Source organism: Danio rerio, chromosome 3 (assembly GCF_049306965.1).
Source record: "Danio rerio strain Tuebingen ecotype United States chromosome 3, GRCz12tu, whole genome shotgun sequence".
Classification (NCBI taxonomy): Eukaryota; Metazoa; Chordata; class Actinopteri; order Cypriniformes; family Danionidae; genus Danio; species Danio rerio.
In genome coordinates this window covers 25,610,739-25,627,806 of record NC_133178.1, presented here as the reverse complement: position 1 = coordinate 25,627,806, position 17,068 = coordinate 25,610,739, and the positions used below count along the sequence as shown (strand labels likewise).

The 17,068-nt window shown below is 34.3% G+C and overlaps 1 protein-coding gene across 8 annotated transcripts in view; it reads left to right on the top strand.

The window, feature by feature from the left end:
* clec16a (C-type lectin domain containing 16A) overlaps window positions 1-17,068 on the top strand; it is an 81,275-nt gene that overhangs the window by 17,279 nt on the left and 46,928 nt on the right. For 4 of the 8 annotated variants that reach the window (XM_005163918.5, XM_073944522.1, XM_073944523.1 and 1 more), the window contains exons 10-11: window positions 9,639-9,822; window positions 14,580-14,703. In XM_005163918.5, the coding sequence (XP_005163975.1) occupies window positions 9,639-9,822; window positions 14,580-14,703 (308 nt within the window). Of the gene's footprint in view, window positions 1-9,638; window positions 9,871-14,579; window positions 14,704-17,068 lie in introns of all 8 variants that reach the window. The other 4 variants (XM_005163916.5, XM_068218015.2, XM_068218017.2 and 1 more) reach the window with 1 other exon arrangement.

Here is a 17,068-nt window from a genome sequence, read left to right as displayed (position 1 = left end):
GCATAAGTGCGATTTGGGACGCACCTAGTGTGAATGCACTGTTTATACTACAAAATGGCGTAGAATAGTGCATAAGTATGCGATTTGGGGCGCACCTAGTGTGAATGCATTATTTATATTACAAAATGACATAGAATAGTGCATACATGTGCGATTTGAGACGTACCTCGTGTGAATGCACTATTTACACTACAAAATGGAGTAGAATAATACATAAGTATGCGATTTGGGACACACCTAGTGTGAATGCACTATTTATACTACAAAATGGCGTAGAATAGTCCATAAGTATGCGATTTGGGGCTCACCTAGTATTAATGCACTATTTATACTACAAAATGGCATAGAATAGTGCATAAGTGTGCCTTTTGGGACACACCTACTGTAATGCACAATTTATATTACAAAATGACGTAAAATAGTGCATATTAAGTGTGCGATTTGAGATATACCTCGTGTGAATGCACTATTTACACTACAAAATGGAGTAGAATAATGCATAAGTATGCGATTTGGGACGCACCTAGTGTGAATGCACTATTTATACTACAAAATGACGTAGAATAGTGCACAAGTGTGCGTTTTGGTGATGTACCTAGTGTAAATGCACTATTTATACTACAAAATGGCGTAGAATAGTCCATAAGTATGCGATTTGGGGCTCACCTAGTATTAATGCACTATTATACTACAAAATGGCATAGAATAGTGCATAAGTGTGCCTTTTGGGACACACCTACTGTAATGCACAATTTATATTACGAAATGACGTAGAATAGTGCATAAGTGTGCGATTTGAGATGTACATCGTGTGAATGCACTATTTACACTACAAAATGGCATAGAATAGTGCATAAGTGTGCGATTTGAGGCAAACCTAGTGTGAATGCACTATTTACACTACAAAATGCTGTTGAATAGTGCATAAGTGTGCGATTTGGGATGCACCTAGTGTGAATGCACTATTTAAACTACAATATGGCGTAGAATAGTGCATAAGTGTGCGATTTAGGACGTACTTACTGTGAATGCACTATTCATACTACAAAATGGCGTAGAATAGTGCACAAGTGTGCGATTTGGGATGCACCTAGTGTGAATGCACTATTTATACTACTAAATGGCGTAGAATAGTGCATAAGTGTGCAGTTTGTAACTCACTTTTGATATTTATTTATTTTATTCATGTTACTGAGCATTCCTGCATGTTTTATTAAAATAATAATAATCATAGTATCATAAGTTGTTCTTACTATTATGTGTGCTGGACCACTAAATCACAAACCACAACAATCTCATGTTTATGTCTGCTTTCATCCACAAAACAACTGATGTTTTCTATATACTATGGAAGAAGATATTAATAATAAATGCATATTAATAAATTTTTTTATAAATATTATAAATATTAACAGTAATTAGAAAATAAATTGAAATGTATTACTTTTTTAAAGCTAGCATAGGAAGTAAGTAGATTGCATCAAATGTTGTAAGCATTTCTTATCTTTTTCTGATCTTTTTTTTTATTTTGATAAAATCTGCTATTAACAGAGACCCATATTAATAAACATTCTAGGAAGGCTTATGTACCTGTGAGTTATCATTAACTGTTAATGTTCAGAGATACATTTGGATTCCTAGAATGTTTATTAACACACGTCTCTGGTAATAGTTGGGTTTATCAGCACACCACCCTTATTATTCTGATAAATGTATGTTTATCATCAGCAGAAAGCGAGACATGCAGTCAAGCTGCCTTTTCAGGGAAACAGGTTCTCTTCTCATTTGTGTAAGTCTTATCAAAAGCCATTTCCTCTTTCCCATTCTCTGCCCCTTCTGTGGTTTGTTTGTGTCTCACCTCTCAGGCTTAACCACAGCCTGCTCTACTAGACACTTTTTGACAAGATTGACGGTAATCAGTCAAACCCAGCTTCCCTAAACCAGAGCAACCTGCACTTTCAGATCAGTTCGAGGAAAGAAGGCATTTAATCACAAATGCATTTGCAGGATTTGTTTATTATTACAACGCCCCTTGCAGATCTTTAAGTGAAATATACGATTATGTTGACACATTTAAGCGTGATCTGTGAGGATAAATGGACCATGACAGTGACTCATTTTTTTTTGTTCAGTGCTGTGAAATGAAGTAATTTTGCTGACTGCTACATTTGTTTTGGTTTGCACAAAACTGTTGACAGCATGCATATCTGTGCTGCTATTTACTGTAAACAAAGCTCCATTTGCATCGGCAAAACTCAACAGTCTGGTCAGCTTTAGGTGTCTAGATTGTGTTACTTTTTTTGTGAGCACAGCAGTTGTTGTTTATAACATATCAACTGCAACTTTATTATTCACTTGCTAATACTGGAATCTTGCTTTCAGATCCGCCTTAATTTTTTTGTGACATAGATTTAGCAGAGTGCTGGAAACAGTAATCAGACATTTTTGGCACATATTGAGATGAAAGCATCACACAGTTGCTGCAGAAGTATCTGCTGCACATTCAGGATGTGATTATTCTATTCAGCACATCCCAAAGGAGCTCCATTGGATAATATGACATTCGAAATTCAGTTAGTTAATGTAGCTGAGGGCTAATGATGAAATGACAACAATATAATTAAGTAGATTGACTGACTTGGGTGCCAATGAATCTGCTATCCAGCACAAATTGGCTAACTGGTTAAACATGTTCTTTAAACACATTTACGTGTAATGCTTGACATTGTTACTGATGCATTCTGTAATCTATATCTAATCTAGTCATCAAATTGGGATGGGGTGTTTAAGAATATTTAGCTATGGGGTTTTTAGAGCCTAGGGAGGCACTGAATTGAAAATTCCACTAATTTATTGTAATAATTAATTATATATTGTTTTACTAAATAAGGTTAATGTTAGACTTTCTCACCGAAAGGTAATTTGTGTTGGTTAAAGAACTGCTATGTAGTTCTTGGCAAATTTTAGCAAGATTTTTTTTAACAATAATGTAAAATACACTGATTTTGAAAAACACAAGTCAATAAAAACACACTAAAGTTTACTGATAGTGAATGAGTCATTTTACCCGCGATGCCCATACATCACAGTAGCTTAAAAATGCATTGTTTGTATGAACTGTGCTTTTGGGATTTGCGTGTGCAGTACAGTGCAGACTGTTGAGCTATTTGAACTTTGGCCAAGACAATTTTTATCTTAAACAAGCTAGTTGATTGTAGGCATTGGACGATAACCAGTTTCAACGTATACCGTGGTTTGGAAAAGTCAAGGACTACAGTACTAAAACTGTACATTTTCTGCATTACTGTTCCTGAGGTATAAGTAAGTTTTTTTTTTTTTTTATTAATGTTTTTTTTGTTTGTTAGGACGACAGTATCTTCAGCAGAAAAGATGTCCAAAGATGCTGCTTTAAATTGTAAAGAGATTTGTGTTCTTGAAACTAATGAAGACAGCAGAAGTCAAAATTCATTTAGCCTGACATGTTTACTGCTCCAAATATTTGAATTGTTTCTCAAAATAAAAGTATATTGTGTTCAAAAGAGAACAAATATATTTTAGAGCAGTAATCACAATACCGTGAAACCGTGATATTTTTATCCAAGGTTATCATACCGTCAGAATCTTATACCGGCCCATGACTAGTTGATTGTGCACTCTACTACAGCTCTTGTGGTTTGGTTAGCGTGGTGACAAATCTCCCTTTGCGCAGTACAAGTAATGAATGGATCTCATAGCACAGTGCTTTCCACATCCAGTGTGAAAACCATTTTACATCTTGCATTGACTATGGCTGCAGAGAGAGTGAAATCACCATGTTGTGTACTACAAGCAGTGTGGTGCAGCATAACCTTTTTTCAGCTGATATTTTCAGCTGCTTTTCTCTTTCTGCCAATATGTATTTAAAATCTTACTTGTAGTGTTACGTTGTTACTGATGCAGCCTGTAATCTTCATCTATATCTGATCTATTCATCAAATGGGGATGATGTGTATAGGAATGTTTAGAGATGATGTGTTTAGAGTCTAGGGGTGCACCTAAATGAAATTCTGGGCTGAAACTAAAACTTCATTATAATAATTTATTAAATATTGCTTTGATAAATTAGGTTAATGTTAAACTTTGTCACCGAATTTAAATGTGTGTTGGTCAAAGGACTACAATGTAGTTTTTAGCAAATGTTAGCAAGATTTTTAAACTATAACGTCAAACACACTGATTTAAAAAAAACACATGTCAATAAAATAAACGCATTTAATTGACATTAAAGTTTACTGATAGTGAACAAGTCATTTAACCAGCGATGCCATTACATCCAAGTAGCGTAATTGTAAATGCACTGTTTGAGTGAACTTTCCTTTTGTGATGGGCATGTGCAGTACAGAATGGACTGTTTAGCTATTTTTCAACTTTAGTCGAGACAATTTTTATCTTGAACAAGCTAGTTGATTGTGCGTTCTACTACAGCTATTGTGGTTTAGTTAGTGTGACGACAAATCTCCCATTGTGCAGTACAAACCATGAATAGATCTTATAGCGCAGTGCTTTCCACGTCCAGTGTGAAAGCCATTTTACATTGTGCATGGACTACGGCTGGAGGGAGAGTGAAACCACTACTAGCAGTGTAGTATAACATAGCCTTTTTTCCGCTAATATTCTCAGCTGCTTTTCTCTTTCTGCCAACATATATTTAAAATCTTTGAACGGATCTCTTCTAATGAAAAACTTGGTGCATTATCTTGATTTCATTTTTAATAAGTTTGACGAGAATGTTTTTAATATGAAAGTCAACACTTTTTAGTCTTTCTCTTTTTAGAACCTGAATTTGTTCAGGTGAATTTGTTAATTACAAAATAATTGCGTAAAAACAATTTAGCAGTCGCTTTAAAGTGATATAACAAAGGAATGCATGAGACATTCATTCTTCAAAAGTAATAACACTATTGACAGTAAAGAATTATTGCTCAGAATTAGGGTTGTAACAATATACCGGTATGACGGTTTACCACGATTTGAACGTGCACGATTATCATACCATGAACAATTGCATATCAACGGTTTTAACCCTTAAAGACCGAGACAGCCGCCCGCGGCTAAAAATAAGTATTGCTCTTAAATGTTTAATAACTTTTGATCCGCTGATCCGATTCATACAATTCAAGGATTGGCATAAAGAAGAGAATCTCAGCTTTCCAGTGCTGTATCACATAACATTCGCGGACTTTCAGAGGCTCCGGAATCAGTGTGGTTACGTCATCAAAATTTGACCACGCTGATTTGACAAAGAAACGCTCGTCACTGTGTCTCCGGACAAATCAGACATGATACATTGATGCATTGTCCCTCCTCCATGCCCAGATTGGTTCAAACTCGCTATATCACAACCAATAAGCATAGGTTTCACTTTTGTTTGTGGACCAAGCTTTTTGAACAACACGGAATGAGAGATGGGCATACATTTATGCGTGGCTAAATAAAACGCAAAAAAAAAAGAAATAATTCTCATACTAAGTACTTTTGCATGCACAGCAGCAAAGAAACATGACAAAACAGTGACACAGCAAAGAAGAACTGCTGCTCTTGCTGTTTTCAAAAGACGCAAATGAAGGTGCAGCTGTTTGTCTGTCCATATCCACAGACAACCATATCCATGCTGGCACATAAAACCTAAGGATGTTCCATATTGAATCTAGTTTCGTTATGTAACTATTTATAGTATAGTAAATATTTATATCTATTTTTTTACTGAGTATTTGCACCATGTTTATTTGGACTTTATTTGGACTTTGACACATTATTTATTATTTTATTATTTTTTTATTTGTTCATTGTAAGTGGTGTTGTTTATAGTAACTAAAAATATATTATTTGGAAAAAGTCAAATTTGCTTCACTGTTCTATTATTTTGTAACATTTGTAACATACCGTATACCGCGAAACCGTCAAACCGTGGTATTGTTTTAGACGATTATCATACCGTAAAAAATTCATACCGTTACAACCCTACTCAGAATGATTGCTTTGAAAAGGCACGATTTCTATTTTCATCTTGCATTCTCTTGCATAAGGATATTTATTTAATAAATTTAACTTGGTTTAATTTTGCGCAATAACATAATTGAGGAATGCAAAATGCATCCTTCAAAAGCAATAACACTACTAGAATTACCAAAGAATTATTGCTCTGAAATGGCACAGCTTCCATTTTATCTTGCTTTTTTATTCTAAATTTATTTTAAACAGATTTTTTTTTTTTTGTTTGAACAATAATTGTGCACAAGCTTGTTATGGCCTGTCATGAAGTGCTTTGTTAGGAAGCCAGTGGAAATCCTTATGTAAATGCAGAGTTCTGGTGTGCCTTTTACTGTGGCTCCTGTTGCTCTGATGTTCAGCGATTTGCCTCACACCATCAACCGCACTGCCTCTAACCTACTTTCTCTCTTTCCCGTAAAGCCTGTGAAATAGCTGCTGGTACCTATGTGTTACCAGCAATCTTCTGACAACCAAACATACACGCACACACGCATGCACACATCACATGATGTTCCTTTCACCGCAAGCCACAGGTAGAGGATGAGCACAGAAGGGACTAGGCAGAAGACGACGACTGTGTAGATCTGGATTTCAAACAGGTCCTTGCGCAGATGACAGGAAGTATGAAGTTTATGTAGTGCAGAGATGAAGGGCAAAACCACCACCGTATTAGAAGCTTCCCCTGTTTTCTCATTATACGATTTACATACTGCACAGTGAGCAAGGTGCACGTGTATAAAAACGCTCACACACACACACACCTGCGACGCAGTTTGCTGGAATCACACCTGCAGCCTGGCGGCATGTTTTAGTGACCCGTTTCTGGAAGTTAAACAAGCGGTTGTCACATTTTAGGCTTTTATGCAAATGCAACTTGGTCTTTTTGGTCGGCTGGGGTGAATGTTGCATCAATGCGGCGTGCATAAATAATGACGTCTCGCATGTCTGATAGATGCAGTCCATCTCAGACAACCACATTTTAATAAGTTCCACTCATTGATTATTATGTTTTTTTTTTTTATCTGTCTCAGAAAGTGATATCATCACCTGCCATATCTGCCAGATCTTTCTCGTAAACAGCGCAGTGTAGATTGCACTTTGAATAGAATTCACTCATTAGGTCTGTGACCACAGGCAGACCACAGATGACTTTTTTTCTTTTTTTTTTTCTTTTTGCGAATGCGGTGTCCTACTGAGCACTCCAGTTCTCTGCTACAAGCTGCATGTACTTTGCACCGTGTCACTGTGACCTGCTGTGGTCCCTTTTTTTTTCTTTGTGGAGAGTTGTTTGTTAACTCGTGCTACCAGACACCTTCAAAAAGTCACAGTTCAGAAGCTGGATGGTCGTATCATGTATTGAAACAGTAGAGCTGGGTTCTTTGAATCCTTGTAGGCGTTCTTTGAAGAGCAGACAGAGTGGTTCAGAGTGCAATAACACATCTGTGAGACCACGAGCAGGTGATTGTTCTCATTTTGTTCCTTCCGTTCTAAGAATGAACGACTTATTTTTCGTACGGACGTCATGAATGGGTTGATCAGTGTGCAGTCCAGCATCACTGCCTACAGCTTTTTATGTCTGAAGAGTTATTGGAGATCTTCAGAAACAGCACAACTAGCCATTCTACATTTTACATTTGTGTCCTTGACTGTTTGGCAGCTGTTTCCTGTTTTAGCGGCTTCTTGTTTCTCAGAAGCCAGAGACTTTTTTCCTTTCACTGTCTCTTTAAGTGCAAAAGCAGCTATTGCTGTTACACGAGATGGGTTATGTGCGAATGTGTCGTTCCAAAACAAAGACGCAGTATATTTCTAATGTATGTGGATATATGTATGTGTATATGTATATAGAATAATAATAATTTTATATATATATATATATATATATATATATATATATATATATATATATATATAAATAATTATTATTATTCTTTCATTATTTTTTGTATATAAATGTGCTTATTTTTCATTAGCTTTGCATTTGATTTTCACTAGTTTGCCTGATAACACACATGCAAAGAAGACACAACTAATTAGTTTAGAAGAAAAGTTATGTGTAATAAAATTTATTACAGGGGAAAGGCATTGAACACATGAAGAAAGGGAGGTTTAAAAAGACATGGAAAGCCCAGACAGCATCTGAAATCTCCCTGTTTTTATAAAACAACCCTGGCTCTTATCAGTGTAAATTAATATTTGCTGCTTAAATCCCAACATCTACATTACCAGGATGATGAAGATGAAAACAGGGTAAACATTTGGGCAAGACAATTATTCCAAACACAGACAAGGAAACTATCTTCTGCTTTCAGGAATAAAATAAAGCTCCTAGTATGGCCCGGCCCATCACTTGACTTGAATTCAACAGAAAATAAAAATGGCCTTAAATAATATGTACTTGCACGGAAATTAATAGTTTGTTACCATGTAGTTATTGTGTAAATTCAAGTTTTTTACATTGTACTTATGCTTGTGTAAACACCTGCATGTAATTAATTTTTGTAATTAGATTTATTATCTCACTGTTTAACATGCCTTACATTTTAACCCACTCTTAAACCTGCCCATATCACCAAACCTGTCCCTAAACACACCTGTATCCCACCTGAAAAGCACCACGGGTGTTCTTCAATACATTATGAACACATTAAGTATATTGTATTTATATTTTGATGTAATTGCATAGTAATTAAGGCCACTTAATATAAAGTGGGACCTAAAAAATAATGGTCAGAATTAAACTTTTTTAAACAAGAGACATCTAGAAGCAGTCAATACCAAATATAGCCTTTTATACAAAATATTAAATACATTTCAGTAATCATTTATTTTTCAAAAAATGAACAATATATTTAAGTATTTATTTATCTTCGTTAATCTTAGTTGACAGTCATAAAGTTATTTGTTGTTAATTCTTGTTCAATTTGTGCATTAACTACTATTAGCAAGATTTTAATAATGTATTAGTAAATGTGAAACTATGATTAATAGATGCTTTACAAGTATTGTTTATTCCTGGCTCGTGCTAGTAAATATATTAACTAATGTAACCTTGGTAACACTTAGTACGCCTGTTATTAATATACTGGCTGTGTAGTATTTATAAAGTACATATTCAAATTCAATAATACTGATCCAGCCAGTACCTAAAATACATTACTGACCAATATTAAGCAAGGATTTAAGAGTTTATTGAGGCCTTGTAATAAAGACACTCTAAATTGTTTGTTAACAAAGTGAATTTGTTTTGTTATTTGTTTTATATTGTTTATTATTATTATTATTATTATTATTATTATCATAGGTCTCAAACTCTATTTCTGTAGGCCCGCAGCTCTGCACAGTTTTGCTTCATCCCTGATCAAACACACCAGATCCAACTAATCAAGGTGTTCAAGACTACTAGACACTATTAGGCAGGTGTGAGTTGTAGGTGAATGGAGCTAAACTATGCAGAGCTTTGGCCCTTCAGGAATTGAGTTTAAAAGGGTTGTTGTTGTTGTACTTTTTATTATTTATTCTGTACAAGAACACCATTTTTATGTCTTATTTACTATATGCCACATTCACCTGTATTATTTATTTATTTATTTATTTATTTTATATTTTAGAGCAATGCTGGTGTTCGCCGCTTCACCAAGCCACTAGAGAGCCTGGAGCGTTCCCTGGAGATGAGTCGTCAGCGCGGGAGGAAGAGGGCGCAGAAAAGACCCAACTACAAGAACGTGGGAGAGGAAGAAGAGGAGAAGCGGGGATCGGATGAAGGGCCAGAAGAAGAGAAGGAAAAGGCTAAAGGTACAGAGGCTAGTTCAAAGGCCAGCAGGACAAGTGGGGACAAGGAAGGTGAGTAGCACTAGATGAATGTCCCAGCATGACTGACTGACCCTCCATTCTTTGGATCACACCACACTTCGGCTGTGGCTCTGCTCTCAAAACTGACAGAACACCTGCGGTTTTTGTGATTTAGATTTTTTTTGTCCCGCGCTGTTTACAAATTTGAAATAGTGAGATTTAGATTTGAAGTAAAAAAAAAACTAATTTCTAATAACTGATTAACTGATTTCTTTTATCTTTATCATGAAGACAGCACATAATATTTGACTAGATATTTTTCAAGACACTTCTATACAGCTTAAAGTGTAATTTAAAGGCTTTTAGGTTAGGGTAATTAGGCAAGTTATTATATAATTGTGGTTTGTTCTGTAGACAATCAAAAAAATATATATATCTGAAGGGGGCTAATAATATTGTCCTTAAAATGATTTAAATAAAATTTAAAAATGCTTTTATTCTAGCCAAAATAAAACAAATAATTCTGTGTTTACACTGCATGGTTCAAGTGACCCAATTCTGATTTTTTTTATTTACTTTTTTCTCCTATGTAGCACATATCGGATATGGCCCATGTATGTGTAAGCAGGAAAAAATCACATGGATTCAAATGTACTCAAATCAGATTCAGGCCATGATTCAGGCCATGTGGAAATTTATCCTGAATGAATGAATGAAATAATTTTCTGTTATATACCGTTCCTAGGGTATATGTAAAGTTTTTTTTATGTGTTAGAAAGATATCTCTTTTGTAAACTAATGAACCTAGTAGAAGTCAATGATTTATTTTAATTATTTAGCTTGACATGTTTACTGTTCCAAAATATTATAAATGTGTGAAAATGAAAACTGTATATTGAATTCAATGTGGAAATCTATGTGTTGTTTTTTACTAATATATTTAAAAGAGCTTATTGTAGAGCAGAAATCATATTACAGTGATACCGTGATATTTTTATCCTAGGTTATCATACCATCAGAAGCTTTTATTAGCCCATGACTAGCCCTTGTGTCTGTAGTGTAAGCAGGTAGATCAGATTTTTACCTGTCAATGTGAATCGGGGGTCATTAAAACCTGTAGCGAATGACGTCAAGTCTGACGCTTTCATTTTAGATCAGACTTTAGCAGAGTCCCAACTCTTAAATCTAAGGACAAAAAAGCTTTTATACTGTCATGTAGCGAAAGTATTTAAGGATGTTAATGAGAGAGCGTGAGCACAACATCCACCATGTAAACGATATAAACTAATATATAACTATTGCATACAAGACGTGCATAAATCACATTATGGACATAACATTAAAATTCCTACTGGTTTAAAAAAAGCTTCAATTAAAAAAATATGTACAAATGAGAATTTTTCTGTCATAAACTATAGCAAAACAACTTGTCAAAAAGAAAAAAAAAAAGAAACCCTGAACATTGTCCCTTTGCAGTGTGCTGTTTAAATGCTAACAATCAGATACGAGTCACTACAAAAGGTGATGTAAGCGGGTCATCCAAAAAAACGGATAGTCACAAAATCGGAATTGACCATCAAGATCTGCAGTGTAAATGCAGCTTAAGACTCTCCAGAAGAAAAAATATTATAGGAAATACTGTAAAAACTCTATGCTCTGTTACACATAATTTGGGGAAGAATTCACATGTGGGCTATGAATTTTGATTTCAACTGTATTTGAAAAAGATCACCTGAAAATAGGTCATTATTTAATCCGCTTGATGTTGTTTAAAGGCTATAAAAAAAAAAAGAAATTATATTTTAAATCGTCCAAGTACATTTTGAGTCACAGCAATAATTAATAAAGCCAATTTTAAGTTTAAAACATAAGTTCAAGTTTTACATGTTTCCTTTTAAAGTTTGTTCTAGATTCAATGATAGAATATTTAAAACTTATGCTCAAAATTTTAACGTTCATGGCAAATTGACCAGAATGTAAAAAAAATAAAACACTGTTTATTAAACATATTTTATTAGACTGTAATTTTTTACATCGTTTAAGGAGCTTGTTTTATTCTGTTGAGCAATTTGTAATTTGTATATAGCTTTAAAGGTTTTTAGAAAGAATTAGTCTAATTTTTTATTCAACCATGAATGTAAGCTGGCGTGGCATTAAACAAAAAAGAAACACTCCTTGGGTTATTTATGTAAACAATATTGCAATCTTTTCCCAACGAATTTAGGGATAGGCCAGGGTTTGGTCTTTGATCGTTTCGGAGAATTAATTTGAAATCTGATGTATGGCATTGATGATCCAGCAACACCTTCTAGTTGACCAAATCCCGTTTTGCCTGTTTATTGAATTGTTTTGCCAGTTGCGAGAGCACTCCACCTGCTCACGTCATTTTCTGTGTTTTAGCACGGTCTCTTTGGTCCACATTCATTGTGTGCTCTTCACCTCAGTCTCCGATTGGGCAAAAGCCTCACCCCCACCCTCTCCCACGATGGAAAAAAAAAACTTTAGTCTGTCTCCTTAATCTTGCTGGTGGGGAACATGAGCTAAGCCCCAATCTCCTGTCCTGTTCATTCCTCTGTGTGATGATGTCATTCCTTCATCTGTCCTTTCTCCGGTCTGGCACACAACCAGTGTTAATTGAAGTAACTAAAGTTTAAGACTAATTTGAGGATTGCGTGTTCAGTGGCAAACATCCGTTGCTTCTAGCTTAGGTTTTTTCTCTGTAACACCGAGTACAATTTTAGAAGTATACAGGATTTAGGATGTTTGCGTTTAGTTGTCCCTTATGTAGTCTTCAACCATAGATTTTCTAAGGGAGTTAAAGTTCGAGATTTACATAAATGTTACTGAAATCAAAGTAACTTTCCAGAATTTACTGTATATTAATAAAGCATGCACTAAAATGCATTGAATTTGTTACAGTTTCCAGTAGCTCTGTTTTCAAGCATCAAAATAATAAGTGTAAGTAAGTGTAAATTTTCCCCCATAAATTGCAATAGATTTTTTTTTTTTCTCATCAAAAATAATGCCTATGATACATTAATTTTAAATATGTATAAAACATTTTTTTTTAAATAAATATATTGATTTAAATAAATAAGGATCTTGGTATAGCTCCAAGATATAAATAGTTGTCATTTTTATGCGCTAAAATAAATAAAGCAGGCTAGGCGAAATAGCGATATTACTGATGTTTTGTTGTTAAACTAAATAAGAATCTACATTATCGATGCTGTCAAAGGTCCCTTATAAAACTGAAAATAGTTCAATCTTTCGCCGGGAGATTGCAGTGGCTGAACAACACTCCTGTGCATATTATAGACTGTAAAATATAGGTGCATATAAGCCATTCATAACACAACACAATCTAACATAAGCTTAGCCCGACTAAAATAGTTTTAAAACAGAACATTTCCTAACAGTAATACTTCAGCTATGGTGTCGTCCTTCCTCCAGCGCGCAAAAGTAACTTAAATATTGATTTAGGATTTTCAAAAGTTTCAATTCAGCATCTGATTTCACCGCGTTTGTGATTTTGTCGTGTGTGCAGCAGATGTTGTGAACGCGCAGCGCTCATGCATGCGAGCACGCGTGAATTGCGGATCTGAGTGAAAAGACATGCGCAGAAGTCCAAATCTGCATTTGCTGATAGACAGTTTGAGATATCAGAATTTTGGGAGATATAGATATAGAATATTTAATTGGATGAACATTTTTTAGTTTTATGTCTTATCCAGAATATAAAAATACATATAAATACATTTACATCATTTACTGTAATAATTTCTATTGAACTGTGAAGAGAATTTCAACCAGCACAACAAAAAATGTTTCTGAAGACAATCACCTACTGCACCTTTTATTGATTAGGGATGTTTGGTTATATTAGGCGGATACAAACAAATTATGTAAAATTATGTTAATAACTGTAAAAAAAAAAAAAAAAAGACTAAATATACTTGGGCAGCCGTTAATATACTTAGACGGCCCGCTCAAGTGAAGTCTATGTGTGGGAAGCACTGTATATAAATACATACATGCATATATAACACAAGAGAATATAAAGAACAAATAAAAACTTAAATTTAAAAATCGTTCAAAATAACAATTTAACTTTTTAACTCATATTTTTACCAGGACTGCAATTATTTGATCAACAGTGATATTATATTTTACAGTCAATGAAACAACTGTCATGAATATACAGTGCCTATAGAAAGTCATCATACCCTGTGAAAATCTATAGCTTTACTCACACTACATCCCTGCTTTCAAAAGTCGTAGAAATGCACAGATACTGAAGCAGAAGGCTACAAAAAAATTCAAGGGCTGTAATAGTTGGAATGTGATTTTGTTTTTAGGCTGTATGATAAATGAAGTAATTATTTCAAAGAGGAATGTTGATTTTTCTATTGGCACTGCATATTGAAAAATAAATAAATTTAGTCTAGGCTAGATATTAATCCTTTAATATCTGTGTGTTAATAACAAACTTTTACTATATACATTTAGGAAGCGTTCCCTTATGACTCGCACTGTTAGATTCAGTATTGGAAGTTATTTAATGCAAATGCGTGATTTCACTTGCTGAAAGAAATGTCTGCAGGCATACACTCATTTCATTGTCGGCCTTTTAGTTTACGTTTGGGTGGGTCAGATAAGTTTACTTCAGGAATCTGACATACTAGCTGACATCTGACATACGGAGGGTTGGAATCCAGCTCTGTTGTTATACTCTTTGTGTTTTGTTTGTGTTTTTGCAGAAATTGAGATGGTAGTGATGGAAAAATGTCGGATCTCTGACGTTTCCACATTAACAGAACAAAACATTACAGACGAGGAGAAGAGCGCAGCTGCAGCAGCACGATCTGAAGGACAGAAGAGCAGGTACTCAATCAAAACCTTCAGCTCAGGCCTTACAGAAAACACTGCATTTATTGGCTCAGAAATAAAAACATTTATGAACAACTTTACAAAATTAGCTCTTTCCCCGGCAGTATTTTTAAATGATTTTCAGTTAAATTTAACAGTCCTCAAAATGTTTTAACTATACACATATGAGCTTATTACAATTCAAAATAAGTAAAGCATCTGACCAAATATATGGCTTTACTCTTTATTTTGAAGTATAAAAAGCTAATTTTACTCATTTTAGTTTTCATGTACAGGACATTTACCGGGGTCTTAAATTTAAAAAAACAAAGTTTAAGGCTTTAAAGTCTTTAATTAACTGAAATATTGTACTGTAGGTCTTAAATAATTATAAACAGATCTTAATTTTACTACGTCTATGTAAAGCTACCCAATCAGACTAACACCCATCCAGTCACTAACATTCCATCTCAAAAAAGTTTTAATAAAAGTTTATAACTCAACTTACCAATATGGTTTTCTTGTCTTCCACAGTTTTTTTTATTTTTTTTAGCTTTAAGGTGTTTAGCATTTAGCCTTAAGTATGAAATTTCAATCATAATGGTCTTAAAAAGATCTTAAATGTCTTAAAGTCTTCAATTTGACTTGATAAAACCTGTAAAAACTCTGATAAAAAAATAGGAAAAATATATTAGTGCATTATGTCACAATTCTTACTTTAGCGGTGTGTTTTATTTAAAATAAAGTGAAATTTGAGTAGCAACAGTTTTAGTTGTTTCTTTTAATCAGAAATAAGGCTTTGTGAGTGTTTAAAGTCTTGGCGAGCATTGAACCGATTGAATCAATGATCTTGCAATTGGCTTGTTACTCTCAGTTCCACTGAAGTGCAGCAAAGCTTTTCTGTTTTGGTTGACATGCTCCAGGGAAAGAGAGCCTAGGACATGTGCAGACTGTCTCCCAAGCTAATCCAAAACGGATTTTTTTTTTTTCTCGAGTTTCAATTCACACACGGCATGTCTGTGAAAAAGCCATTTTCACAGAAATCGTTTGTTTGAACATCATTTGAGACTTAAAAACGTAGTCATTACAAGAAAGTTGTACATTTGCAAACGAACAACATTTTTTCAGACATTCAAAATACGATTAATCTGACTCCAAATTATCTCCTGACCCACGTTAAAACATCTTTTGTTAATTTTTAAATAGTACATTTTTCAAATAATTTAGTGCATTCGAGTATATTTAGATTTGTAACAGACCTAGTTCTCATTTTATCAATAAACGTAAATTGTAGTTTCTAAGAAATGGTTGCTAATTACAGGGCTCGCACAGGTGCTGGAAATCCTGGAAAATACTTGATTTTTAAAATAGTGTTTTCAAGATTAGAAAAGTGCTTGGATTTCAGGCAAAGTGCATGAACCTGCTTGAATTTGAAATTGCAGGGTTTAAAATTGCGACTGTTTTGCTTGCATAAAAGCCTGACATTTTATCTATGTAAGCTCAAAATATATTTGAGGGCATATGTGTGAGTACACACACAAATAGTTGCTGTACGACCAGTTTTCATTGCAAAATGTTCACCACTTGCGCAGATTTAGGAGACGTTCACGCAGAATGCATATCTGCACCAAAAAAAAAAAGCAAAACGCAGCACACAGAAATAGTTGAAACAGTTGAAATGTCAACTTGCTGCAGTAAACAAAGCCTGCAGTGCTTCTGATTGACCTACTGCTCTTGAACTGAATGTGAATGGATTGGTTAATATCAGCTGTCAATCACTTGGTTCAGATGACAGGGAGCTACAACCACATAAATGTAAATGTCTGGATACGAGAGAATGAAAATAACACTGACAGATTTTGTTTTAGAAACCACCTAAAGTTGCAGATAATGGCACATCTGATCAGTGATCTTGTGGTGAATGTTAATCCACCCTTTACACTTTTCGAAGAGTGGATAAAAAAAACTTCTGGTGGGTTAAAGTCCACTTTGAAAATGACTTAATCATTCACTGTAAAGTCTGTGAATAAATGTCAATAAATCTATGCTCCAAAGTATTCAACAATTTAGGTTGAAATGCCTTATTGTGTTTTTTTTTAATAGCACAATGGATTTAAATGTAAAAAGAAAAAAAAAACATATACTCTATATATAATCGTAATTTACAGTGGTTGTTAGGTGCTGGAAAAACATAAAAATGCACCTTGAAAGTGCTTGAAAAGTGCTGGAATTTGAAGTTGGAAAAGGTGTAAGAACCCTTTAATTACTTGCCCAACACCAGATGCCTCCTTAATAATCTTCTGATCCATGCAGGACAATTAAGAGGCAAAAATCGTCAATCATCAAAGCTTTTTCTTCCAAATTTTTTTTATTTGTTTAT